Source organism: Coregonus clupeaformis, unplaced genomic scaffold, assembly GCF_020615455.1.
Source record: "Coregonus clupeaformis isolate EN_2021a unplaced genomic scaffold, ASM2061545v1 scaf0327, whole genome shotgun sequence".
In the NCBI taxonomy this organism is placed as follows: Eukaryota; Metazoa; Chordata; class Actinopteri; order Salmoniformes; family Salmonidae; genus Coregonus; species Coregonus clupeaformis.
Window position 1 is genome coordinate 111,544 of NW_025533782.1, and position 26,061 is coordinate 137,604.

The 26,061-nt window shown below is 44.5% G+C and overlaps 2 protein-coding genes across 2 annotated transcripts; both read left to right on the forward strand.

The window, feature by feature from the left end:
* Nucleotides 1–11,575: 11,575 nt before the first annotated feature.
* zgc:103586 lies at nucleotides 11,576–14,203 on the forward strand. The gene is made up of 5 exons (XM_041885019.1): nucleotides 11,576–11,732; nucleotides 11,901–12,023; nucleotides 12,159–12,270; nucleotides 13,568–13,625; nucleotides 13,847–14,203. The coding sequence occupies exons 1-5, from the start codon at nucleotides 11,726–11,728 to the stop codon at nucleotides 13,955–13,957; spliced, it is 411 nt and encodes a 136-aa protein (XP_041740953.1). The 5' UTR covers nucleotides 11,576–11,725; the 3' UTR covers nucleotides 13,958–14,203.
* Nucleotides 14,204–15,535: 1,332 nt separating this feature from the next.
* fis1 (fission, mitochondrial 1) lies at nucleotides 15,536–21,334 on the forward strand. Its single transcript, XM_041885021.1, has 5 exons — nucleotides 15,536–15,602; nucleotides 18,270–18,402; nucleotides 20,184–20,260; nucleotides 20,455–20,560; nucleotides 20,887–21,334. Exons 1-5 carry the CDS (start codon nucleotides 15,558–15,560, stop codon nucleotides 20,991–20,993), a joined length of 468 nt encoding a protein of 155 aa, XP_041740955.1. The 5' UTR covers nucleotides 15,536–15,557; the 3' UTR covers nucleotides 20,994–21,334.
* Nucleotides 21,335–26,061: the final 4,727 nt, after the last annotated feature.

The window sequence follows — 26,061 nt, forward strand, 5'->3', positions numbered from 1 at the left end:
GTGCACTGCCTTAGCGTGAAATACTGGTGGCCAACGTTAGCTAAGGATGTGAGGGTTTATGTCTCCTCCTGCTCGGTGTGCGCCCAGTGTAAGGCGCCTAGACATTTGTCCAGGGGTAAGTTACATCCCCTGCCCGTTCCACAACGACCATGGTCCCACCTCTCGGTGGATTTTGTGACGGACCTACCCCCTTCCCAGGGGAATACCACCATTTTGGTCGTTGTGGATCGGTTTTCCAAGGCCTGTCGTCTCCTCCCAATGCCGGGTCTCCCTACTGCCCTACAGACCGCCGAGGCCCTATTTACCCACGTGTTCCGGCACTATGGGGTCCCCGAGGATATTGTGTCTGACCGAGGTCCCCAGTTCACCTCCAGAGTCTGGGGGCGTTCATGGAACGCTTGGGGGTCTCGGTGAGCCTTACCTCGGGGTACCACCCAGAGAGCAATGGGCAGGTGGAACGAGTCAACCAGGATGTGGGTAGGTTTCTAAGGTCCTATTGCCGGGACTGGCCGGAGGAGTGGTCTAGGTATATCCCCTGGGCAGAGATGGCCCAGAACTCTCTCCGCCACTCCTCCACCAATTTAACACCTTTCCAGTGTATTTTAGGATATCAGCCGGTCCTGGCACCGTGGCACGAGAGCCAGATCGAGGCCCCTGCGGTGGACGAGTGGATTCGGCGCTCGGAGGAGACGTGGGACGCTGCCCATGTCCATCTGCAGCGGGCCATCCGTCAACAAAAGGCGAGCGCCGATCGCCACCGCAGTGAGGGACCGGTGTACGCACCGGGAGATCGAGTCTGGCTCTCGACTCGAAACCTGCCCCTCCGCCTGCCCTGCCGGAAGCTGGGTCGGCGGTTTGTGGGGCCCTTCAAAGTCCTGAGAAGATTGAACGAGGTGTGTTACAGGTTACAACTGCCTATAGAGTACAAAAATATTAACCCCTCGTTCCATGTGTCTCTTCTCAGGCCGGTGGTAGCTGGCCCACTCCAAGAAGATGAGATAGGAGAGACCCCTCCGCCCCCTTTGGACATCGAGGGGGCCCCGGCGTACAGGGTCCGGACCATCTTGGACTCGAGGCGCCGGATGAGTGGTCTCCAGTATCTCGTGGAGTGGGAGGGGTACGGTCCGGAGGAACGGTGCTGGGTGCTTAGGAGGGACATCCTCGATCCATCCCTCCTGACTGAGTTCCACCGTGGGCATCCCACGCGCCCGGGTCCGCGTCCTCCTGGCCGTCCCCGAGGCCGGGTCGGCGCACGGCTGGAGCCGCGCGTCAAGGGGGGGGGGGTGTACTGTCACGGTTTCGGCCGAGACTGCTCCTCCTCCTGGTTCGGGCAGGCTTCGGCGTTCGCCGTCCCCGGAGTACTAGCTGCCACCGTTGAATGTTTCGTGGTGTGATTGCTTTGGTCTGTCTTGCACACCTGTGTCTGTTTGTGTTCTGATTACGTGTCCTATAAGTTCCCTGTTTGGTATTGGTTAGATTGTGTGTTGTTTTCGCCTGTCCGTTGTGCTTCGTGTTTTTTCTCTGTTTTGTCGTTTTACGCATTGTTGCGTAATTGCTCGCCTCTGTTGTTTTGAGGCCGTTTATTTTGTATCTTTGCCTTGTGATACACAAGTAAACTTTTTTGGGACTAAGCTTCGGTGTCCTGCGCCTGACTTCCACACCACATACACCTCAGCCTTGACACATACACCCACTCACACCCTCTCACCAACACAAACATCCATAGAACATTGACAATTATTGACATACATGCTATATTTCCTCTTTTATTTTGTATTTTCAGTGCCCATGTATCTCATTGGGATGGTAAATTCTATATTTACTTCCTAGAGAAGAACAGTTCCTTGGGGACAATAGAGTCCAGATTTTATTTGGGGGAGGGGGAAAGAATATTGTCTAAATTTACCATAAGCTGGTCCTGGGCATCAATGTATGTAGCCTGCTCAGGGCTTCATCGGTGCTTGTGAACTCCATCTTCTATGTTCCCTTCCATACCCACAGCACTGCTGGAAATCAGAGTTGAGACTTGAATCCTTTTTCCTCCAGTGACTACACATCTTAATTGCACAAAGCCTATTATTTGTCAGGGAATACTATTTGTAGATCAGTGATTTTACACATCACTTTGCTAAAGCTGATCCTCTCCGACAGACTCAATTCCTGAACATCAGAGGTTATAAAAATGGGGCAATTAGGACAGTTAAAGGGGAGACTATGAATCCAACCAGAAAATATCAAAAATTCAAAATCACAATATCCTTAAAAAAGTAGCAAGCCAATACCCTGCTGGGATACTCTTTGCAGACAATAATATATTCTGCAAAACCTGCAATTTAGCATTCGATTATAAACGGAAAGACAGGATAGACAGCCATCTGACAAAAAAAAAAACATATTATGCTGTCTCAGAAGAATGCTTCTACCTTAGAATGTTGTGGAGGATATAGCGAAACAGTCTCATCCTTACATAACAAGACAACGTCAATCAACAAAAATATTTCACAACATATTTGTTGTCTGTTTTTAACATATGGGTATTAGGGTTGAATGGTGGTGTAATGTAGACACTGGGAGTCGAGAAGCAGGTGCAGGTGCTACGTTTAATATAACAAAGAACAAAACAACATAGGAGTAGCGTCTTGACATGAAACACAGAAACGATACTGCCTGGGGAAAGAACCTAAGGGAGTGCCAGATAAAGGGGAGGTAATGAGTGAGGTAATGGACTCCAGCTGTGCCTCATGATGAAGTGCAGGTGCTCGTAATGATTGATGCCAGGTGCGCGTAATGATGGTTACCAGGACCGGTGGTTAGTAAACCAGCAACGTCGAACGCCGACAGGGGAGGAGCGGGAGTAGACGTGACAGGTGGGAACCCGGTTACCAAGATTTACCGGGATTTACCGCTCAAAACCACTCCCTTTTCCCGGGATAAATAACTGTGAGAATTATAAACCGGTAAATTATAATAAATTATTTATATGAACAGCGTGGCGTGAAATGGAACTGTTAAATTATATGCGATGTCTAAATCTGGCTTCTCTATGGCCTCTGCATGATGAATCAATGCTCAGGGTGGGGACAGACAGCCCATCTCAGTATGGAGCATAGTTCACATTGCATGTGGACCTATCATCTCATTATGGTAACTTTTTTTCTTGACAGGTAGGCCTCTTGCGCAATACGCAAGCACCTGTGCTCCGCTGGCCTTAAAAAATGCTCCTTAGCTCTTGGAGTCCCATGCAGGAAAAGCTAGACTAGAAAAGCTTGCTGGACAATCTTTTTTTAACATTTCTTATACCAATAGACTATTTGAAGAGGGACTAAAGCTATTTTTTGCTGAATGTTAAATACAGCAGCCAATAGAACTCACGGGTAGTTTGAAAGAAGAGCGAACGCCCGATGGCGGTAGGCTGTAGCAGTTATTTTTTCAGACCCATAACCATTCAATTCTAGTCCTATCTTATTCAAGGTTGTCATTAGAATGATGAAGATAAGGACAACAAAACGTATTTCATTTAAATGTTGAAAGTGAGGAAGGAATGAAGCAACAATAGAGAGAGAAAGAGGAGGTAGGCTAATATATGTGTCAGCCTACTAATTAGCCTACACAAATAGGCCCTATTATATTTCAAAATTGAACTAAAATTCGCTAGCCTATACTTGTAACTTTGTAGGCTGCATGTGCATCGCATGTTATCTTCTGCTTTATCATGGTTTGAACGATGTGCATAATTCCAGTCCATATAATAGAGTATAATACAGTACAGTACAGTAATACAGTTCACACTCAAAAAGATTAGCCTACAGGAGCTAGTTTCATTTATTTACCAAAGAGAGCATATAGCTAGCTATATCTATGGGCTTTTATGTTTTTTTGTCGTGCGTAATGTGCAGTAGCCTATATCATATACAGTGGCGATTTTTGCATGTAAATCTTGGTGGGGCAAAAAAAAAAATAATGATTTTTGATGCATGCCAGCAAAGCCACTACACAACACAACACAACACTAAACAATACATTAATTGCACTATAACGGTGACAAACGGTGCCCACAAACTGTTAGGGCCTACATAAAGCTGTCCCAACAGCAGAGCTTTCTTTTCAGCACCATGGAGTGAATCCTTACCACTGCTACACCTGGCTATCAGCGGAGCCTTGTCTGGCAGCCTCATTTACTGCCTTTTTTTTAAAAACATAGCCGATATGGCTGACTTGCTAAAACAAATGTGGTGTCTACTGACAATTGAGATGTACAAACTATGGAATAAGGGAACGATGAGTGGATAAGAGGCAATCCGTAGTTTCGATTAAGACATTAATGAGCGTGCTAAGACAGATGTAGTCAATATAACTATTTGTTCAGCACTTTTGAAATATACAGCGATAGAATTCAAAACATGCGCCCTTCTTACAGTATTCTCCCTGTACACCAAGTCAGAACCATAGGATAAATAAAGGGGGCATATAAGCAGACAATGAACTCTCTTACAATATCCGATGATGACATTTCTCTAAAACAGGCTATAGGCTACATGTGAGGGGGAAAGGGACCAAATTATTAGGGTGAGGCACATGGACTACTAACAGCTTGCTACACAACATATTACTTTTTTTAGCTACAGTATACATTTACATTTACATTTTAGTCATTTAGCAGACGCTCTTATCCAGAGCGACTTACAGGAGCAATTAGGGTTAAGTGCCTTGCTCAAGGGCACATTTACGTCATTTAGCAGACGCTCTTATCCAGAGCGACTTACAAATTGGTGCATTCACCCTATAGCCAGTGGGATAACCACTTTACAATTTTATTTTATTTTTTTATTTAATTTAATTTTTTTATTTTTTTTGGGGGGGGGGGGTGCCGTTCCCCTCACTGCTCCATAGGCAAGCACCATGGTCTTGTAACGGATGCGAGCTTCAACTGGAAGCCAGTGGAGTGTGCGGAGGGGGGGGGGTAGAAGGATTACTTTATCCTATCCCAGGTATTCCTTAAAGAGGTGGGGTTTCAAATGTCTCCGGAAGGTGGTGAGTGACTCCGCTGTCCTGGCGTCGTGAAGGGAGCTTGTTCCACCATTGGGGTGCCAGAGCAGCGAACAGTTTTGACTGGGCTGAGCGGGAACTATGCTTCCGCAGAGGAAGGGGAGCCAGCAGGCCAGAGGTGGATGAACGCAATGCCCTCGTTTGGGTGTAGGGACTGATCAGAGCCCGAAGGTACGGAGGTGCCGTTCCCCTCACTGCTCCATAGGCAAGCACCATGGTCTTGTAACGGATGCGAGCTTCAACTGGAAGCCAGTGGAGTGTGCGGAGGAGGGGGGTGACGTGAGAGAACTTGGGAAGGTTGAACACCAGACGGGCTGCGGCATTCTGGATGAGTTGTAGGGGTTTAATGGCACAGGCAGGGAGGCCAGCCAACAGCGAGTTGCAGTAATCCAGACGGGAGATGACAAGTGCCTGGATTAGGACCTGTGCCGCTTCCTGTGTAAGGCAGGGTCGTACTCTCCGAATGTTGTAGAGCATGAACCTGCAGGAGCGGGTCACCGCCTTGATGTTAGCAGAGAACGACAGGGTGTTGTCCAGGGTTACGCCAAGGCTCTTCGCACTCTGGGAGGAGGACACAACGGAGTTGTCAACCGTGATGGCGAGATCATGGAACGGGCAGTCCATCCCCGGGAGGAAGAGCAGCTCCGTCTTGCCAGCGTTCAGCTTGAGGTGGTGATCCGTCATCCATACTGATATGTCTGCCAGACATGCAGAGATGCGATTATCAGAAGGGGGAAAGGAGAAGATTAGTTGTGTATCGTCAGCGTAGCAATGATAGGAGAGGCCATGTGAGGATATGACAGAGCCAAGTGACTTGGTGTATAGGGAGAAAAGGAGAGGGCCTAGAACTGAGCCCTGGGGGACACCAGTGGTGAGAGCACGTGGTGCGGAGACAGCTTCTCGCCACGCCACTTGGTAGGAGCGACCGGTCAGGTAGGACGCAATCCAGGAGTGAGCCGCGCCGGAGATGCCCAGCTCGGAGAGGGTGGAGAGGAGGATCTGATGGTTCACAGTATCAAAGGCAGCAGACAGGTCTAGAAGGACAAGAGCAGAGGAGAGAGAGTTAGCTTTAGCAGTGCGGAGAGCCTCCGTGACACAGAGAAGAGCAGTCTCAGTTGAATGACCAGTCCTGAAACCTGACTGGTTTGTATCAAGAAGGTCATTCTGAGAGAGATAGCAAGAGAGTTGGCTAAAGACGGCACGCTCAATAGTTTTGGAAAGAAAAGAAAGAAGGGATACTGGTCTGTAGTTGTTGACATCAGTGGGATCGAGTGTTGGTTTTTTTGAGAAGGGGTGCAACTCTCGCTCTCTTGAAGACAGAAGGGACATGGCCAGCGGTCAAGGATGAGTTGATCAGCGAGGTGAGGTAGGGGAGAAGGTCACCGGAGATGGTCTGGAGAAGAGAGGAGGGGATGGGGTCAAGCGGGCAGGTTGTTGGGCGGCCTGCAGTCACAAGTCGCAGGATTTTATCTGGAGAGAGAGGGGAGAAAGAAGTCAAAGCATAGGGTAGGGAAGTGTGAGTAGGACCAGCAGTGTCATTAGACTTAGCAAACGAGGATCGGATGTCGTCAACCTTCTTTTCAAAGTGGTTGACGAAATCATCCACAGAGAGAGAGGAGAGGAGGGGGAGGATTCAGCAGGGAGGAAAATGTGGCAAAGAGCTTCCCTAGGGTTAGAGGCAGATGCTTGGAATTTAGAGCGGTAGAAAGTGGCCTTAGCAGCAGAAACAGATGAAGAAAATGTAGAGAGGAGGGAGTGAAAAGATGCCAGGTCGGCAGGGAGTTTAGTTTTCTTCCATTTCCGCTCCGCTGCCCGGAGCTCTGTTCTGTGAGCTCGCAATGAGTCATCAAGCCACGGAGCTGGAGGGGAGGACCGAGCCGGCCGGGAGGATAGGGGACACAGAGAGTCAAAGGATGCAGAAAGGGGAGGAGAGGAGGGTTGAGGAGGCAGAATCAGGAGATTGGAGGGAGAAGGATTGAGCAGAGGGAAGAGATGATATGATGGAAGAGGAGAGAGTAGTGGGAGAGAGAGAGCGAAGGTTGCGGCGGCGCATTACCATCTGTGTAGGGGCAGAGTGAGTAGTGTTGGAGGAGAGCGAGAGAGAAAAGGAAACAAAGTAGTGGTCGGAGACATGGAGGGGAGTTGCAGTGAGATTAGTAGAAGAGCAGCATCTAGTAAAGATGAGGTCAAGCGTATTGCCTGCCTTGTGAGTAGGGGGGACGGTGAGAGGGTGAGGTCAAAAGAGGAGAGGAGTGGAAAGAAGGAGGCAGAGAGAAATGAGTCAAATGTGGACGTAGGGAGGTTGAAATCCCCAAAACTGTGAGGGGTGAGCCATCCTCAGGAAAGGAACTTATCAAGGCGTCAAGCTCATTGATGAACTCTCCAAGGGAACCTGGAGGCGATAGATGACAAGGATATTAAGCTTAAATGGGCTAGTGACTGTGACAGCATGGAATTCAAATGAGGAGATAGACAGATGGGTTAGGGGAAAAATTGAGAATGTCCACTTGGGAGAGATGAGGATTCCTGTGCCACCACCCCCTCTGACCAGATGCTCTCGGGGTATGCGAGAACACATGGTCAGACGAGGAGAGAGCAGTAGGAGTAGCAGTGTTTTCAGTGGTAATCCATGTTTCCGTCAGCGCCAGGAAGTCGAGGGACTGGAGGTTAGCATAGGCTGGGATGAAGTCAGCTTTGTTGGCAGCAGAACGGCAGTTCCAGAGGCTGCCTGAGACCTGGAACTCCAGGTGTGGGGTGCGTGCAGGGACCACCAGGTTAGAGAGGCAGCAGCCACGCGGTGTGAGGCGTTTGTGTAGCCTGTGCAGAGAGGAGAGAACAGGGATAGGCAGAGGCATAGTTGACAGGCTGTAGCAAATGGCTACAATAATGCAGAGGAGATCGGAATGAAATGAACTAAACATCTGGGAGAGGAGAGAGCAGAGCTTCGTGCTACACCCGGCACCGCCGAAAACAATGCTAACCTACAGTAACTACCCACAACAGCCCACGATGCCTAACTATGACACCATAGCTAACTAGCATGCTAGCATCCAATAACACACAGTTTAGCACCAATACTTGGTTACAACAAACTACCAATAGTGTGTTAACACACTAAACAGATAATTCGTGTCCGTGTCTAGTTCCTTTCATAACGCAGCAATAATTAAACGTTGGCTAGCTAGCACAAGTATATTGTATTTAGCTACTACAGTACAGTTAGCTGGTCGTGTTGGCTAGCTAGCAATGGCTACTGTGTTGACTTTGTTTGAAGAACGGCTAGCTAGCTAGCTTCGTGCTACACCCAGCACTGCCGAAAACAATGCTAACCTACAATAACTACCCACAACAGCCCACGATGCCTAACTATGACGCCATAGCTAACTAGCATGCTAGCATCCAATAACACACAGTTTAGCACCAATACTTGGTTACAACAAACTACCAATAGTGTGTTAACACACTAAACAGATAATTTGTGTCCGTGTCTAGTTCCTTTCATAACGCAGCAAAAATTAAACGTTGGCTAGCTAGCACATTAACATTGGAAACAACTCTCCACCGTTGCTAAACGTTACCAGTAGCTACCCGCTAGCTAGCTAGCCTCGTGCTTCGCCGGGCTCCGCCGTAAACAATACTTACCTACAATAATTACCTACGGAAACCTACAATAACTACCTAAATAACTACCTAAATAAACTACCTACAATACCTAACTACAACTACCTACCTACGATCTAAATACATGGTTTAAGCTTTACTCAACACCATATAAGAAGCCAAGCTTACCTCCTGCTAGAGAAAACACAACCTCTCCCAATCTCTCCCGTTGTATGCTGCTGCATATTACATAATGTATGCAGCAGCATACAATACATTTTTGGACTCGTCTTGTTGTGCTCATTTGAACAGGAAGGTGGCATGGCGGTCCTTCTTGTGGGCAAATTTTGTAATCAAACTTTGTCATCAAAGTCTGGCATTCTCTGGATTTATGGTGCTTTCAAGGCAACTGGGAACTCTGAAAAAAATAAGCTTTAATCATATCATCTGTGATCTTCAGGTTGGAGCTCTAGAAAGAGGCCCGAATTCCCGACTTGGAATTCCGAGTTGGATGACCATTCAAAACGTATTTTCCCAGTCGGAGCTCGTTTTTTTCCGAGTTCCCAGCTGTCTTGAACTCACTGAAGTCTGAGATTTCCCAGTTTCCAGTTTCCAGTTGTTTTGAACGCGGCAGAAGTCATGCTGGATTGACAGCATGGCCAATGTATTCAACCATTTCTGGCCCATGGTGTCGCATGTTTATCATTTAAGCTCAGAAAAGAGACCCTTAACCCCAGACTTGGACCACACACCCTCTCCACTGAATAGCAGGCTAGTGATTGCTTTCCAACGCTTGCAGTTAGCCACTGATTCCTTCCAAACCCCTCACTGTTGAATTTGTGATTTCCAACTTGTTTTGTAATGTTTATCTCCAATGGCCGATGAGCACTGATACATTTTATCTATAATTTATCTTCATATGACAAGGATTGAAAAGGATTTGCCAGTAGATTGTCGACTTGATTCTTGATGATGACTGCTTGTCTAGCTTGCTAGCTAAGATTTTGAAAGTATGATGTTGACATGATCAGTCCAATCAAAGCTACGGTAGATATAACGAGATTTGACTTCATTTTATCTGTGGCCAATGACCTTGAGCCTTCTTGGATGGGCACTTCTAATGTAAATCTATGGCAGCACCCAAGGGGCTTGAATTTTCGAGCTCTCCCTGTAGATTTTACGGTGAAGTATTGTCCCCATGAGTGACAGAACACTGAGCCAATCACGGCGCAACTAAAGAACATTACCAACCCTTACTCTCTGTATTTTCTGCTGGCTGCCCCACCACCACAGAAAACACTGAGCTAGGCTGAAACACCTGCATTTTGGAGCTGCCTTACTCAAGAAAGCAAAAAAGAGACCATCTTTGTATGCGGCTTTATTAAGTCCAAAAAATATACGTTTTCATTGCCCCACCTTCCCTGAATAATGGGTCGCCACTGATCATATAGCCTATATGTATTGGATAATGGCACAATCATTTGGGCTTTTTTGGGCTTGGGCTCATAAAATTTCCTTAATTTAGGGCTCATAAAATGTATTTAATATATGGCTCATCAGGCTCAGGTAGCATCAGGTTAGAATTTTCATGCTGATCAAAGCTCTAATCAAATCCAGACATATTTATATGCTTTATAATGATTTTGGGCGGGAAATACCTGGTTACCCGGGAAAATGTGATTTATTCTCGGGATGGGACATTTGTAAAATACCGGGAAAATATTCAACCCTAATGGGTATGTATGATAGGCATTTTTATATCAGAAAATGTAGAGGGGAAATGTAAACTATTTTCAGAGCATAAATGTGTAGCCTATTTTCATTCGCTATTGATATAACACAACAACTTCCCCAACTCTGTTAAGACCACAGTATTTGGAGAGATATGCTTCTCCGCCTCCACAAAGCACGCGTAGAAGCGCAGGTACTCGGAATGATATTCTGACACTGTTGAATAGTTCACTGCCTGTAAATAGTCCTGCACTCTATCCGGTTGAACAATTTTTACGTCTTCAGCAAGCTCTCCTACAAAATATGAAGAACATTTTGGTCTTGTGTGTCAGTGGAGTCGTACATTAATATGAAGATGTTTTCAGTTGTTTTTAACAGACTGTGCCTCCATTCTTTACATGTGTGTTAAATAATGCGTGCATTTTGGGATTGTCAACTTTTGTGAGAGGGATGTTGGCGCTTGCAGAAGCCATATCCTCAGCATTTACGTTTTTACTTGTATTCTATAGCGATAAAAAAAAAAAATGGCTACTTTGTCCAGAAATAGGATACATTTCCTTAGATAAAATGCCTATTATTCTCATATAATGTTGATAACAGACAATGAAACATTATTTATGTTGATAGCTAATTTCCTTAAAATAGGCAAACAATTACGTGCATTAATCTAAAGCATAGGCTGCTGATGAGAATAATTGCCGGCAAACATTTCATTGGAGTCAATCCACATGGTTGGGAATAAAATTTTGGACTAATTTTATAATTATGTTAGATGATCATGGTATTCACACATGACAATTAATTCGCACATGGTGTGAGAAGGCGCTAGATATGCCTCTTGAGGTCTGGATGATCGAAATGCGGTGTAGAAAAAAACTAAGAAAACGCCTAACGAAAAAGTGGGTATACGGGCATATACCTATAGCCCCCACTACACCACTGTGTATATGCAAGCCTTTTTGTCACTTTAATGACAAATAAAGCAAATAAGAAAACTGCTCTCCTTGCAAAATATGTAATTCTATTTGAATGTATTCCATGAATGTTTGTTTACTGTAGTCAGTCTCTCAACAGAATAATGAAATGCTTGGTTCCGCTGTGGCTGGTGGCACATTGCAAATCTCCCCCAAAATGACGCACACGTTCAACGAACCAATGGCGTAGAGGTCAACATTACACAAGCGGGGGTTCCTCCCCTCTGATGTAAGAATATACGTTTGCAAAACAAAACCAACTAGTGCGCTGCTACCTCGGTACCGTAACTTGAAAAAATTGTACTACTCTGATCTCCAATTTTTTTTAAGTTTCAAAAGATTTCAAAGAAGGACCCTTTTCGATTCCAACTGATATGGCAGGCAAGTGCACTACAATAGAGAGACCGCTATCTTTTATTGCAAGCAGTATTTTAAACACAGGGTAGGACAATCCTGAATGTGACTCTGCAGACAGAGTTAAAAGCATTACGTTTGTAAGTTTGTGTTGATTTTCATGTCTTCTGTGTCCTACTCATATCCCATGGACAGACAACGCAAAAGTCAAGGAGCTCGTTTCAAAGTGCATGCATGCACGGGAAATGGCATATTGCCCTTACAGCCGGTTCCCGGTCGGTGCCGCCATATTGACAGCAGGTGGCGATATAATTACGGGTAATATCTTATATATTACTGACAGACGTCACTTTTCCTCTATCAACAACACATTTTACATTTTATGCTAATTGAAGTAAAATCGATTTCGACATGGAATATGTTGGCCTATGTGTGTGTTTGTTTGTGTAATAGGTTGCAATGTGGAAAATGCCTCTTTTGGGCTCACAGTGTGTGCTGAGCGAACAGCAATACAGAGAGCCATAGCAGAGGGACACAGGAAATTCAGTGCTATCGCTGTTACATGGTGAGATACTGGCCCAGTAGCCCTCTGATTCATACCTTCTAAATTACTTCTACGACTGGTGAGACTGAACATATTGAATTGTCTATAACCATGATCTCTAATAAACAGGCTAACCATGTCTCTGGCTGTCTCTTTCTTTCTCTCTCTCTCTCTCAATTCAATTTCAATTTCAATTTAAGGGCTTTATTGGCATGTGAGACGTATGTTAACATTGCCAAAGCAAGTGAAGTAGATAGTAAACCAAAGTTAAATAAACAATGAATATTAACAGTAAACACTACACTCAGAAGTTCCAAAAGAATAAAGACATTTCAAATGTAATATTATGTATATATACGTGTTGTAACAATGTCCAAATAGTTAAAGTACAAATGGGAAAATAAATAAACATAAATATGGGTTGTATTTACAATGGTGTTTGTTCTTCACTGGTTGCCCTTTTCTTGTGGCAACAGATCACAAATCTTGCTGCTGTGATGGCACACTGTGGTTTTTCACCCAGTAGATAAGGGAGTTTATCAAAATTGGGTTTGTTTTCGAATTCTTTGTGGATCTCTGTAATCTGAGGGAAATATTTGTCTCTAATATGGTCATACATTTGGCAGGAGGTTAGGAAGTGCAGCTCAGTTTCCACCTCATTTTGTGGGCAGTGTGCACATAGCCTGTCTTCTCTTGAGAGCCAGGTCTGCCTACGGCGGCCTTTCTCAATAGCAAGGCTATGCTCACTGAGTCTTTACATAGTCAAACTTTCCTTAAGTTTGGGTCAGTCACAGTGGTCAGGTATTCTGCCACTGTGTACTCTCTGTTTAGAGCCAAATAGCATTTTAGTTTGCTCAGTTTTTTGTTAATTCTTTCCAATGTGTCAAGTAATTCTCTTTTTGTTTTCTCATGATTTGGTTGGGTCTAATTGTGTTGTTTTTGTTGTCCTGGGGCTCTGTGGGGTCTGTTTGTGTTTGTGAACAGAGCCCCAGGACCAGCTTACTTAGGGGACTCTTCTCCAAGTTCATCTCTTTGTAGGTGATGGCTTTGTTATGGAAGGTTTGGGAATCGCTTCCTTTTAAGTGGTTATAGAATTTAACTGCTCTTTTCTGGATTTTGATAATTAGCGGGTATCGGCCTAATTCTGCTCTGCATGCATTATTTGGTGTTTTTCGTTGTACACTGAGGATATTTTTGCAGAATTCTGCATGCAGAGTCTCAATTTGGTGTTTGTCCCATTTTGTGAATTCTTGGTTGGTGAGCGGACCCCAGACCTCGCAATAATATCTCTCTCTCTCTCTGTGTGTGTGTTCTGTAGTGACATCAAAGATAGTTTTGTGGGACCTTGTGGAGCTTGTCGGCAGGTGCTCATTGAGGTAAGGTCACCACTGATATTTCACAATCTTAACAGAACAAAATATAATAGAGTATCCACAGGCAGCAGGCAAAGATTATGTTTGTACACAATGTGCCTTTAAATCTTTATAAAAATGTTACTACATTTATGTAGGAGTTACATTATATATATAGATATAATTGTCAACTGTGTTATAAGTCACTCCTCTCTCTCTCGCTCTTTCTCTCTCTCTCTCCCCAGTTTGGAACAGATTGGGTTGTGTACTTGACTAAACCAGATGGATCATACAAAGAAACCAGCCTCAAAGAACTGCTCCCTCTAGCTTTCTCCCCAGCCCACCTAGGAAATTAACTGACACAGCCGTGGACATAGCCATAGTTAGCCTACACAGTTACGGTAATTCACATGGTATAGGTATGTTATTTCACATTCAAAATACTTCTTCTCGCCACATTCCGTCTAGGCCTAGTGGTACAGCCAGGCAGAATTTATATTTAGAAAAATTATATAAAAAGTTTCTTTCTGAAGAGAAAAGACAACTATGTTCAACTACACTCAAATGACTGTTTGCATTAAATAAAACCATATGATTTTAAAGTTTTTGTGTCTTCATTTATTACTATTGTATTCGCATATGATTTAGCAAAAATGTCTTCCATTGGGAACATGGAAATAATATAATGTTTGCTAAAATGATATGGCTAAGTTGCCACGTGGTAAAAGTGGGAGTTCCCAGTCACTTACTTCCGGAAACATGGCTAGGTCGAAAATATGCAGTATCTTCAACCTAGAAACGTGGAGGCTGTTGTCACGTGGTAGAAGAGGGCATTTCCAGTCAGTTACTTCCGGAGGGGACATTTTCGGATTGAACCGGGAAAAAATGGCGGAAGCGGACGATGAAGTGGATTCTGAAACCAGTGGCGGTAGAATCTAGGAGAATTGGAGTATGCGTCTCACCCGATTGTATATGTTTGAAGTGTCGTGTTTGTCTCTTCGGAACAGGGCACCCATCAAGGGGGTTATATCTGGGGTCTCGTGGGAAGTCGATTTTGAAGATATAAAAAATATTCCTGGAGTGATTGATCCACATCGGATGAATCATGTGGGGAATGGTGAAAAAGTATATCTTATATATCTGGAGTCTCTCCCTACTCAAGTGCAGTTGGGGTGTATAAACTAGAGTTAGAACATTTATCCCAAGACCAATGCAGTGTGACCATTGTAATGCTTTTGGACATGTTTCAAGTGTTTACATAAAGGAGAAGCTGAGATGTTAAGTTGTGGAAAATATCATATGTGTTATAAATGTGATGAAAATGTGAAATGTTGCAATGTTCATGGGAACCATGAAGCCACTTCTTTCAAATGCCCCACAAGAGTGAACGAGAATGAGGTGTCAGGGCTGTCCAGAACATTTCACATGCAGCAGCTGTTAAAAGGGTTGAGGGTTTGAATGGTGCACCTGAAGAGTCCATTGTGGTGGATAGGCCTTTGCTGCAGGGGTTGACTTTCACCAGCAGGATCCTGACATTTTAAAGGTTAAGAAGGTGGACTTTGTGGCCTTTATAGCTATGGTGATAAATGGCACTGCCAAGGTGGAGAGAAGGTCCAGGAAGATAGAAGTCATTGTGGATGCGGCGGAGCGGTTCCTGGGGCTGAAAGATTTCTCGGGGAAGGAGTTACATGGAATATTGTCACAAGCCGTACCACCCTCTCAGGCACTACAGCCTGAGAAGGGAGATATTGAGATTTGAAAGAAGGAAGAAGTGGGAGTTTTTTTTTGTCAATGTACTATTTTTATTTGGGTGGATTGTTAGTTTCCCTATTATGTATGGATTTTGTTTTTACTTTGTTTTGGTTTCAACCTATCCAGTTGATGGCGGCAATACACCTTTTATGGTTGTAGGATGCCATAAAACCCACAGAAGAAGAAGAAGTTGCTTCCGGAAACATGGAGGCTGTTGTGAGTGAATTGGTAGCTCCCGAAGATCTTTTGGTAGGTTAACGTTTTATAATTCTCTTGATTTATAACAGGGCTGTGGTCATGTTTAGACAAAACGGTGTCGGAGATACCCAGCGTGCCAGCTACACTTGTTAATATTTGATCAAACGTTTACAACAGTTTAGGTGTAGAAGTGAAACATATGCTAGCTAACGTTATCTAGCCATATTGCTGCTAGCTAGCTAACGTTAGCTGTCATTCCTTACACATCACTTACACTAGCAGCGTTCTGTTGGGTAATTTTGCCTAACTACACAGTATACAAATATGTATGAAGCCTTTTAATTGCTATTTCAATCCAACGAAAAGTTGAAAAGCCAAGTGTTCAGCGCATTGTTGTGTTTTTAATATTGCATCTTGAATGATGTCCGACTAATTGGCTTGTCTGCACAACACTCGTGACCATGACGCATCATGAGACTGCATTACTGTAGCTACTGTACTGTTAACATCATCACCATCAAACTTCCATTGCTAAAGGTTCCACATTATTCTAAAAAGGTTTAATTATGACAGGAATACAGTCTTGAAGTATGCCACAACAATTGAGATTGTTTATTCTCACTGCCTTCAGTAAATTCACCAGTAAATTTCAACAAGCATTTTGCTATGGCTGGCCATGCTTTCCACCTGGCTACTACACCAGCCACCAGCTCTGCACCCTCCGCTGCAACTTGCCCTTGCCCCCCCGCTTCTCCTTTACACAAATTCAGACAGCTGATGTTCTGAAAGAGATGAAAAATCTGGACCCCTACAAATCATCTGGGCTAGACAATCTTTCTAAAATTAGCCGCCGAAATTGTCGCAATCCCTATTACTAGCCTGTTCAACCTCTCTTTCGTAACGTCTGAGATCCCCAGAGATTGGAAAGCTGCCGCTGTCATCCCCCTCTTCAAAGGGGGTGACACTCTAGATCCAAACTGTTACAGACCTATATCCATCCTGCCCTGCCTTTCAAAAATTTTTGAAAGCCAAGTTAACAAACAGATCACCGACCATTTCGAATCCCACCGTACCTTCTCCACTATGCAATCCGGTTTCCGAGCTAGTCATGGGTGCACCTCAGCCACGCTCAAGGTCCTAAACGATATTATAACCACGATCGATAAAAGACAGTACTGCGCAGCCGTCTTCATCGACCTAGCCAAGGCTTTCGACTCTGTCAATCACCGCATTCTTATTGGCAGACTAAATAGCTTTGGTTTCTCAAATGACTGCCTCGCCTGGTTCACCAACTACTTCTCAGATAGATTTCAATGTGTCAAATCAGAGGGCCTGTTGTCTGGACCTCTGGCAGTCTCTATGGGGGTGCCACAGGGTTCAATTCTCGGGCCGACTCTATTCTCTGTGTATATCAATGATGTTGCTCTTGCTGCTGGTGATGCTCGGATCCACCTCTATACGGACGACACCATTTTGTATACATCTGGCCCTTCATTGGACACTGTTAACAAACCTCCAAACGAGCTTCAACGCCATACAACACTCCTTCCTTAGCTTCCAACTGCTCTTAAACACTAGTAAAACTAAATGCATGCTCTTCAACCGAACGCTGCTTGCACCCGCCCACCCGACTAGAATCACTACTCTCGGCGGGTCTGACCTAGAGTATGTGGACAACTACAAATACCTAGGTGTCTGGTTAGACTGTAAACTCTCCTTCCAGACTTACATTAAGCATCTCCAATCAAAAGTTAGATCTAGAATCGGCTTCCTATTTCGCAACAAAGCCTCCTTCACTCATGCTGCCAAACATGCCCTCGTAAAACTGACTATCCTACCGATCCTTGACTTCGGCGACGTCATTTACAAAATAGCCTCCAACACTCTACTCAGCAAATTAGATGTAGTCTATCACAGTGCCATCCGTTTTGTCACCAAAGCCCCATATACTATCCACCATTGTGACCTGTACGCTCTTGTTGGCTGGCCCTCACTACATATCCGTCGCCAAACCCACTGGCTCCAGGTCATCTATAAATCACTGCTAGGCAAATCCCAGTCTTATCTTAGCTCACTGGTCACCATAGCAACACCCACCCGTAGTCTGCGCTCCAGCAGGTATATCTCACTGGTCATCCCCAAAGCCAACACCTCCTTTGGCCGCCATTCCTTCCAGTTCTCTGCTGTCAATGACTGGAACAAACTGCAAAAATCTCTGAAGCTGGAGACTCTTATCTCCCTCACTAACTTTAAGCATCAGTTGTCAGAGCACCTTACCGATCACTACACCTGTACACAGCCCATCTGAAATTAGCCCACCCAACTACCTCATCCCCATATTGTTATTTATTTTGCTAATTTGCACCCCAGTATCTCTATTTGCACATCATCTATCCTATCATTCCAGTGTTAATACGAAATTGTAACTATCTTGCACTATGGCCTATTTATTGCCTTACCTCCATAATTTACTACATTCGCACACACTGTATATATATTTTCTGTTGTATTTTTGACTTTATGTTTTGTTTACCCCATATGTAACTGTGTTGTTTTTATCACAATGCTTTGCTTTATCTTGGCCAGGTCGCAGTTGTAAATGAGAACTTGTTCTCAACTGGCTTACCTGGTTAAATAAAGGTGAAAAAAATAATAAAGGCCATCAACACCCTGAACCCACTAAAGGTACCCATATTTGTTCTGTTTTTTGACCATCAGAAATTTGAGAAGAAGTACAACGCTGAATTGGTGAAGGGGGGCGTATCGAAGGAGACCAAGTTTGAATATGCATGGTGTCTGATCCGAAGCAAGTATTCAGACGACATCAAGAAAGGAATCGTATTGCTGGAAGGTGGGTAGCCTACAGTATTTCTGTACTCAGAAGATAATGAGATATCCTTACAAATGCCTCTCATAAAATAGCGATGTACAGTGCCTTCGGAAAGTATTCAGACCCCTTGACTCTTTCCACATTTTGTTATGTTACAGCCTTATTCTAAAATGGATTAAATAAAAACAAATCCTCAGAAATCTACACACAATACCCCATAATGACAAAGCAAAAACAGGTTTTTAGAAATGTATGCAAATGAATAAAAAATATAAAAACAAATACCTTATTTACATAAGTATTCAGACCCTTTGCTATGAGGCTTGAAATTGAGCTCAGGTGCATCCTGTTTCCATTGATCATCCTTGAGATGTTTCTACAACTTGATTGGAGTCCACCTGTGGTAAATTCATTTGATTGGACATGATTTTTGGAAAGGCACACACCTGTCTATATAATTTCCCACATTTGACAGTGCATCTCAGAGCAAAAACCAAGCCATGAGGTCGAAGGAATTGTCCGTAGAGCTCCGGGACAGGATTGTGTCGAGGCGCAGATCTGGAGAAGGGTACCAAAACATTTCTGCAGCATTGAAGATCCCCAAGAAAACAGTGGCCTCCATCATTCTTAAATGGAAGAAGTTTGGAACCACCAAGACTCTTCCTAGAGCTGGCCGCCCGGCCAAACTGAGCAATCGGGGGAGAAGGGCCTTGGTCAGGGACGTGACCAAGAACCCGATGGTCACTCTGAAAGAGCTCCAGAGTTCCTCTGTGGAGATGAGAGAACCTTCCAGAAGGACAACCATCTCTGCTGCACTCCACCATTCAGGCCTTTATCGTAGAGTGGTCAGACGGAAGCCACTCCTCAGTAAAAGGCACATGACAGCTCGCTTGGAGTTTGCCAATAGGCATCTAAAGACTCTCAGACCATGAGAAACAAGATTCTCTGATCTGATGAAATCAAGATTGAACTCTTCGGCCTGAATGCCAATCGTCACTTCTGGAGGAAACCTGGCACCATCCCTACGGTGAAGCTTGGTGGTGGCAGCATCATGCTGTGGGGATGTTTTTCAGTGGCAGGGACTGGAAGACTAGTCAGGATCGAGGCAAAGATGAATGGAGCAAAGTACAGAGAGATCCTTGATGAAAACCTGCTCCACAGTGCTCAGGACCTCAGACTGGGGCAAAGGTTCACCTTCCAACAGGATAACGACCCTAAGCACACACCTGAGCACATAGACAAGACAATGCAGGAGTGGCTTCGGGACAAATCTCTGAATGCCCTTGAGTGGCCCAGCCAGAGCCCTGACGTGAACCTGATCAAAGAGAGACCTGAAAATAGCTGTGGAGCGACGCTCCCCATCCAACCTGACAGAGCTTGAGAGGATCTGCAGAGAAGAATTGGAGAAACTCCCCAAATACAGGTGTGCCAAGCTTGTAGCGTCATACCCAAGAAGACTCAAGGCTGTAATCACTGCCAAAGGTGCTTCAACAAAGTACTGAGTAAAGGGTCTGAATACTTATGTAAATGTGATACTTTTTATTTTTAATAAATTAGCAAAAATTGGGTGTTGTGTGTAGATTTTATGAGGAGAAAAAACGATTGAATCAATTTTAGACTTAACCTACCAAAATGTGGAAAAAGTCAAGGGGTCTGAATACTTTCCGAAGGCACTGTACATGAGTGATTGGATTTCCATCTTTTTGGAATGAAATGCTGACATAATGCAACGTAAAATGCATTGGCCTACTTAACCCGCCTATAATAATGTTACTGGGACTGTTGCTCAATTTGTTTTATAGAGCTGGTTGACAAGGGATCAAAGGACGATGCCAGAGACTTCCTGTTCTACCTAGCTGTGGCCAACTACAGACTTAAGGTGACGTTCACTCTACTACTATATTACCCCCAGGTTTTAAGAGTTAACTTATTGTAATGAAATAGATTACTCTGTCTCCCATCTCTCTTGAGTTGATTGCGGAAGATATCATTGCACCTCTTACTCAATTGTATCTCTCTCTCTCTCTCACTCCATCTCTCTCTATCGCTCCATATATCTCTTTATCAGCACAGGATTATGAGAAAGCGCTGAAGTACATCCGCACTCTCCTGAAGAATGAACCTGGGAACAAACAAGCCTTGGAGCTGGAAAAGCTCATAGACAAGGCTCTAAAGAAAGGTGAGTGGCGAAGAACAGGGAGCATATATGAAGGCTGGGTCTCAACAGGGAGTATCCCCCTTTTTTTTTTTAAATAGGGTGGTTGTCCAACTGCCTATCATATGTTGAATGCACCAGTTTGTAAGTCGCTCTGGATAAGAGCGTCTGCTAAATGACTTAAATGTAAAAAATCTATCAAGGCTGTGTCGCAATAGTTCTAATTTGAATCATTTCCTTGTCTCCTTTCCTCCATGATCACTGATGTGGCAGGACATGATGGTAGAAGCTGGATAGGTATAAGTAAAAGGGCAATGTTAGTGTTTTGACGTTCACTTTTTTCCACACAGATGGCTTGGTCGGCATGGCGATCGTCGGGGGAATCGGCCTGGGCGTGGCCGGATTAGCAGGCCTCATCGGATTGGCTGTGTCAAAGGGTCATGGTCCAAGGTCCTAATATGGAGTGGGGAGGGCCTTAGCTTTACTAACACACCTCAAAGAAAGACTGACGACACGCATTCTCTAAACTTCTCCCCCATAACAAATTCAACTAAGGTTGGAAATGGCTGGCGTTTCCAAAGACGAGAACATCTCCCAAAAACACTTCACTCATATTGTCCATGGAATAATGTTTGGATATTGGTTTCTGATAATAGCCTTCATTTCACTTAAATTGTCTTTGTATTTTAACAGGTGTTTTGATTCCAGTGAATTTGACAATGTATATTCATACAGCAGTATATTGTGCAATTTGTTTTCTTCCATATTATACTTTGTAAATAAAGTTGATGAAACATGTAGCTGAATGGAATGTCATTTCTTGACTTACTGCCCTCAGTATGTTAATTAGCATGCCTCCTGAGCAAATAATTTCCAAGTTAGCATTTAAGCATGTGGTGGATTTTGTAATTGACTTCTTTATAAAAGTGCAATGTTACTTCAATTATTATTGTTGTCTGCATCATTCATTTAGAAAGAGAAAGCATTGTTGTTTAGGGAAGTGTCTTAGTTTTAGAGGTAAGTGTCAAAGCCGGTAGCAGTGACTCTATTGTGTGGTGTAGTTGGTCAGAATTAGGCAGCTGTGATGTGGGTCACTCATATTGCCCACAGGGGGCATCCTATCTTAGTGATGCAAGTTGATGTTTACTGGAAGTAAAAATTGGCTATATTGTAAAAATTCATGAAAACAAAAAATAGCTTTTTGGTCTTCATTTAAGGTTAGGCATTAGGGTTATCAGTGTTGTTAGGGTTATGTTTAAAATCAGATTGTATTACTTGGCTGTGTGCAGCTAGTGGCCACTCTACAGAGCTGCCTCCAGAACAAGATTAATGATGAAAATTGCTAACCTGCCTTAGGGATAGGGTCAATATGAATACCCAGACAGTGCAAGAGAGTAGAGCAGCCCTTAGGAAAAATCATTAATTTGTCTTTAATTTGCAGTGTAGATTCAAGAAAACATGTAAAAAGAACAGTATTTATCCACAATATAACACCATTTACTCAAGTAATCATAGTAAAAGGATACTAACAGATCATTGTTTTGTATCTGGTGTAATGTAATACATCAAAATACCAAGACTTTTCAGCTTTTGATTGTAAATAAATTCATTTGAAGTTGTGTATGGTTTCTTAATGTACACATTTGGAATGCACAATCGGAGATAAGGTCCATCATTGTCATAATCCTTGCAGATTTTCAGTGTTAACCAACCACACATGCGAGTCACTTTGTTGTGTTTTGAATTGTTGTAAATGATGAACAGGATGGAAGGAAATGAATAGCTAGTACGCATGCCCTGGTGTAGTTTTCCATCTCATGAGCCATGCGTGAACAATGTTGGTAGAGCCATCTCCCAGTCTGTTCAATCTATCAAAGTCATTCTCTAAAGGGATTGTCTATTGATCGACCAAAGTCCAGTTTGCACTCCTCAACCCTCTCTGACCTGCTCATTGTTTTCACACGTCTGACATTATCTTTACTTTTGATGTGCATGAGCCAGTGTTGCGTTCATTATGGCAAACCATAGCAAAAAGTTTTTAAACAGAAAACAAAAACGAGCATTTCTTACTAGTTCAGGTAGCCTACTCCAGGTAGCCCTAGTTCATGTAGCCCCTCCCTGTTTCAGTTCATTTTCTTCTGTTTGGTGCTGAAAATGAATCATAGAAGGCATTTAGCCAGGCAAGTTTTCTCTGTCTGACTGAAACTACAGTATATGTCTGATCGTGAACCAGTATATATTTTAGTACCTGTGCTTATGTGCATGTTTTTCTCTTATCGGTACAGTATAACGATGCAGTCATATACTGTAGTTTCAGTCAGACAGAGAAAACGTGAATGGCTAAATGCCTTCTATGCTCGCTTCGAGGCAATCAACACTGAACCATGCATGAGAACACCAGCAGTTCCGGACGACTGTGTGATCACGCTCTCTGTAGCCAATGTGAGTAAGAACTTTAAACAGGTTAACATCCACAAGGCCGCAGGTCCAGACGGATTACCAGGATGTGTACTGTGCTGACCAGCTGGCAAGTGTTTTCACTGACATTTTCAATCTCTCCTTGACCCAGTCTGTAATACTCACATGTTTCAAGCAAACCACCATAGTCCCGGTGCCCAAGAACGCCAAGGTAACCTGCCTAAATGACTACCACCCCATAGCACTCACATCTGTTGCCATGAAATGCTTTGAAAGGCTGTTCCTGGCTCACAACGCCATCATCTCAGACACGCTGGACCCACTCCAATTCGCATACCGCCCCAAAAGATCCACAGATGACGCAATCTCTATTGCACTCCACACAGCCCTTTCCAACCTGGACAAGAGGAACACCTGTGTGAGAATGCTGTTCATTGCCTACAGCTCGGCGTTCAACACCATAGTGCCCTCCAAGGTCATCACTAAGTTAAGGACCCTGGGACTGAACACCTCCCTCTGCAACTGGATCCTAGACTTCCTGACGGGCCACCCCCAGGTGGTGAGAGTAGGCAACAACACATTCGCCGTGCTGACCCTCAACACGGGGGAACCCTCAGGGGTGCATGCTCAGTCCTCTACTGTACTCCCTGTTCACCCACGACTGCGTGGCCACGCATGACTCCAACACCATCATTAAGTTTGCCGACGACACGACGGTGGTAGGCCTGATCACCGACGACGATGAGACAGCCTATAGGGAGGAGGTCAGAGACAGTATGGTGCCAGGACAACAATCTCTCCCTCAACGTGACCAAGACAAAGGAGCTGATTGTGGACTACAGGAAAAGGAGGGGCGAGCACGCCCCCATTCACATCGTTGGGGCTGTTGTGGAGTGGGTTGAGAGTTTCAAGTTCTTTGGTGTCCACATCACTAAGGACCTATCACGGGCCAAACACACCAAGACAGTCGTGAAGAGGGCACGCAAATGCCTATTCCCCCTCAGGAGGCTGAAAAGATTTGGCATGGGACCTCAAATCCTCAAAAGGTTATACAGCTGCACCATCGAGTGCATCCTGACTGATTGCATCACCGCTTGGTATGGCAACTGCTCGGCATCCGATCGCAAGGCGCTACAGTGGGTCGTGCGTACAGCCCAGTACATCACTGGGGCCAAGCTTTCTGCCATCCAGGACCTCTATACCAGGCGGTGTCAGAGGAAGATCCTAACGATTGTCAAAGACTCCAGCCACCCAAGTCATAGACTGTTCTCTCTGCTACCGCACGGCATGCAGTACCGGAAAGACAAATCTGGGACCAAAAGGCTCCTTAACAGCTTCTACCCCCAAGCCATAATACTGCTGAACAGTTAAATAGCCTACCCGGACTATTTGCATTGACCCCCTTATTTTATTAGTATTTATTATTATTTTTTGCACTGACTCTCTTGCACAGGCTCGTTGTACACTCACTGGACTCTAACCACACACTCACACATACTACACTGACATTCCAACACACACACGGACACACACAAAAAACACACACACATGCATATTGACGCCACACACACACACAAACACATACATTCACATTCCTTTACACTCTTCACATACTCGCTACTCTGTTTATTATCTATGCATAGTCACTTTACCCCTACGTACATGTACATATTACCTGAATTACCTCGACAAACCTGTACCCCTGCACGTTGACTCGGTACTGGTACCCCTTGTATATAGCCTCATTATTGTTATTTTATTGTGTTACTATTTTTCCTTTAGTTTATTTAGCAAATGTTTCTTACTTTTACAAAACTCTGCATTGTTGGTTAAGGGTTTTTAAGTAAGCATTTCATGGTAAAGTAGTATTCGGCGCATGTGACAAATAACATTTGATTTGGCTGTTCACTGACCTAGTTCAGTTTGGTGTCCAGAATGGATTCACTCACTGTGGATATTGTGATGTCACGAGAGGCTGTGTCCTGGAGGGACGTTACATTCCCCTGAGGTGGCTGCAAACCCAGACAGCTATGGCTCCATCTGCTGGTATGGTCGGGAACTCCAACCCTCTATGGCCAATCTTCCCACGCAGCTGAAACCAATCAGGAGCTGATGAGCTGAAGGTTTGGGAAGGGAAGAGACACAGTCTCCAAGCTGGGCTCTCTGGAGGACAAGAGTGCTGCACGTCCACTTCCAGGAGGAATATAAGGATTTGGAGACACTTACCTTTGGGAAATACTCACCTTTGGATATATGCACCTGTGGAAATACGTGTGGGGATTTTGGAAGGACGTTTTGCTGGGTTGGCCACTAGCTGCAACGGGGAATACAGTAAGACTGGGGAAAAGTTATTTGAGCGAGGGAGAGTTATGATTTTGGATGTGGAAGAGACATCCCTGAACTGTTAACCCTTAAAGAGCCACCAGAGAACAGAGTTGTGTTATACTTTCGTTAGTTTCCCAAGACCTTTAATAAAATCCTTGTTTTGATTGAACCTGGTCTCCTTGCACTACTTGAGCAATCCCGCTGAAAGCTGTGTAGCCTCTCGTGACATCACAGATGGTGGAGAATACAGGCACGCTCAAGCGTTAATAGTGCATGTCAGAGGAGGATACCGAAGGTTTGATCACCCAGTTTTCCAAGTTGGCCGTAGGCTCCCCGCCCGACTGAAATGGAGGACATATTGAAAGCCCTTGTTGCTGGCCAGCAAGCCCAGATGCAAGCAAACGTGGCTCTCTTGGAGGAGCAAAGAAAGCCAACCTTCTGAAGGCAGAGGAATTGCAGTTGCAGAGACAGAGGGTTGTCCAAAATACCCGCCCAATAAAGGCAAGTGACTTTATATCTAAGATGGGAGCTACCGATGACATTGAGGCATACCTGCATGCATTTGAGGCCACGGCCACTAGGGAAGCCTGGCCCAAGCAACAGTGGGTTGGTCTGTTAGCCCCCTTTCTAACCGGGGAAGCGCTGAATGCTGTCCGGGACCTGGGCCCTGACCAGGTTACTGACTATGATGCCCTGAAGTCTGAGATCCTCAGCAGATATGGACTCACAAAGTTTGGTATGGCCCAGCGCTTTCACAGTTGGACCTTCCAACCAGACCAACC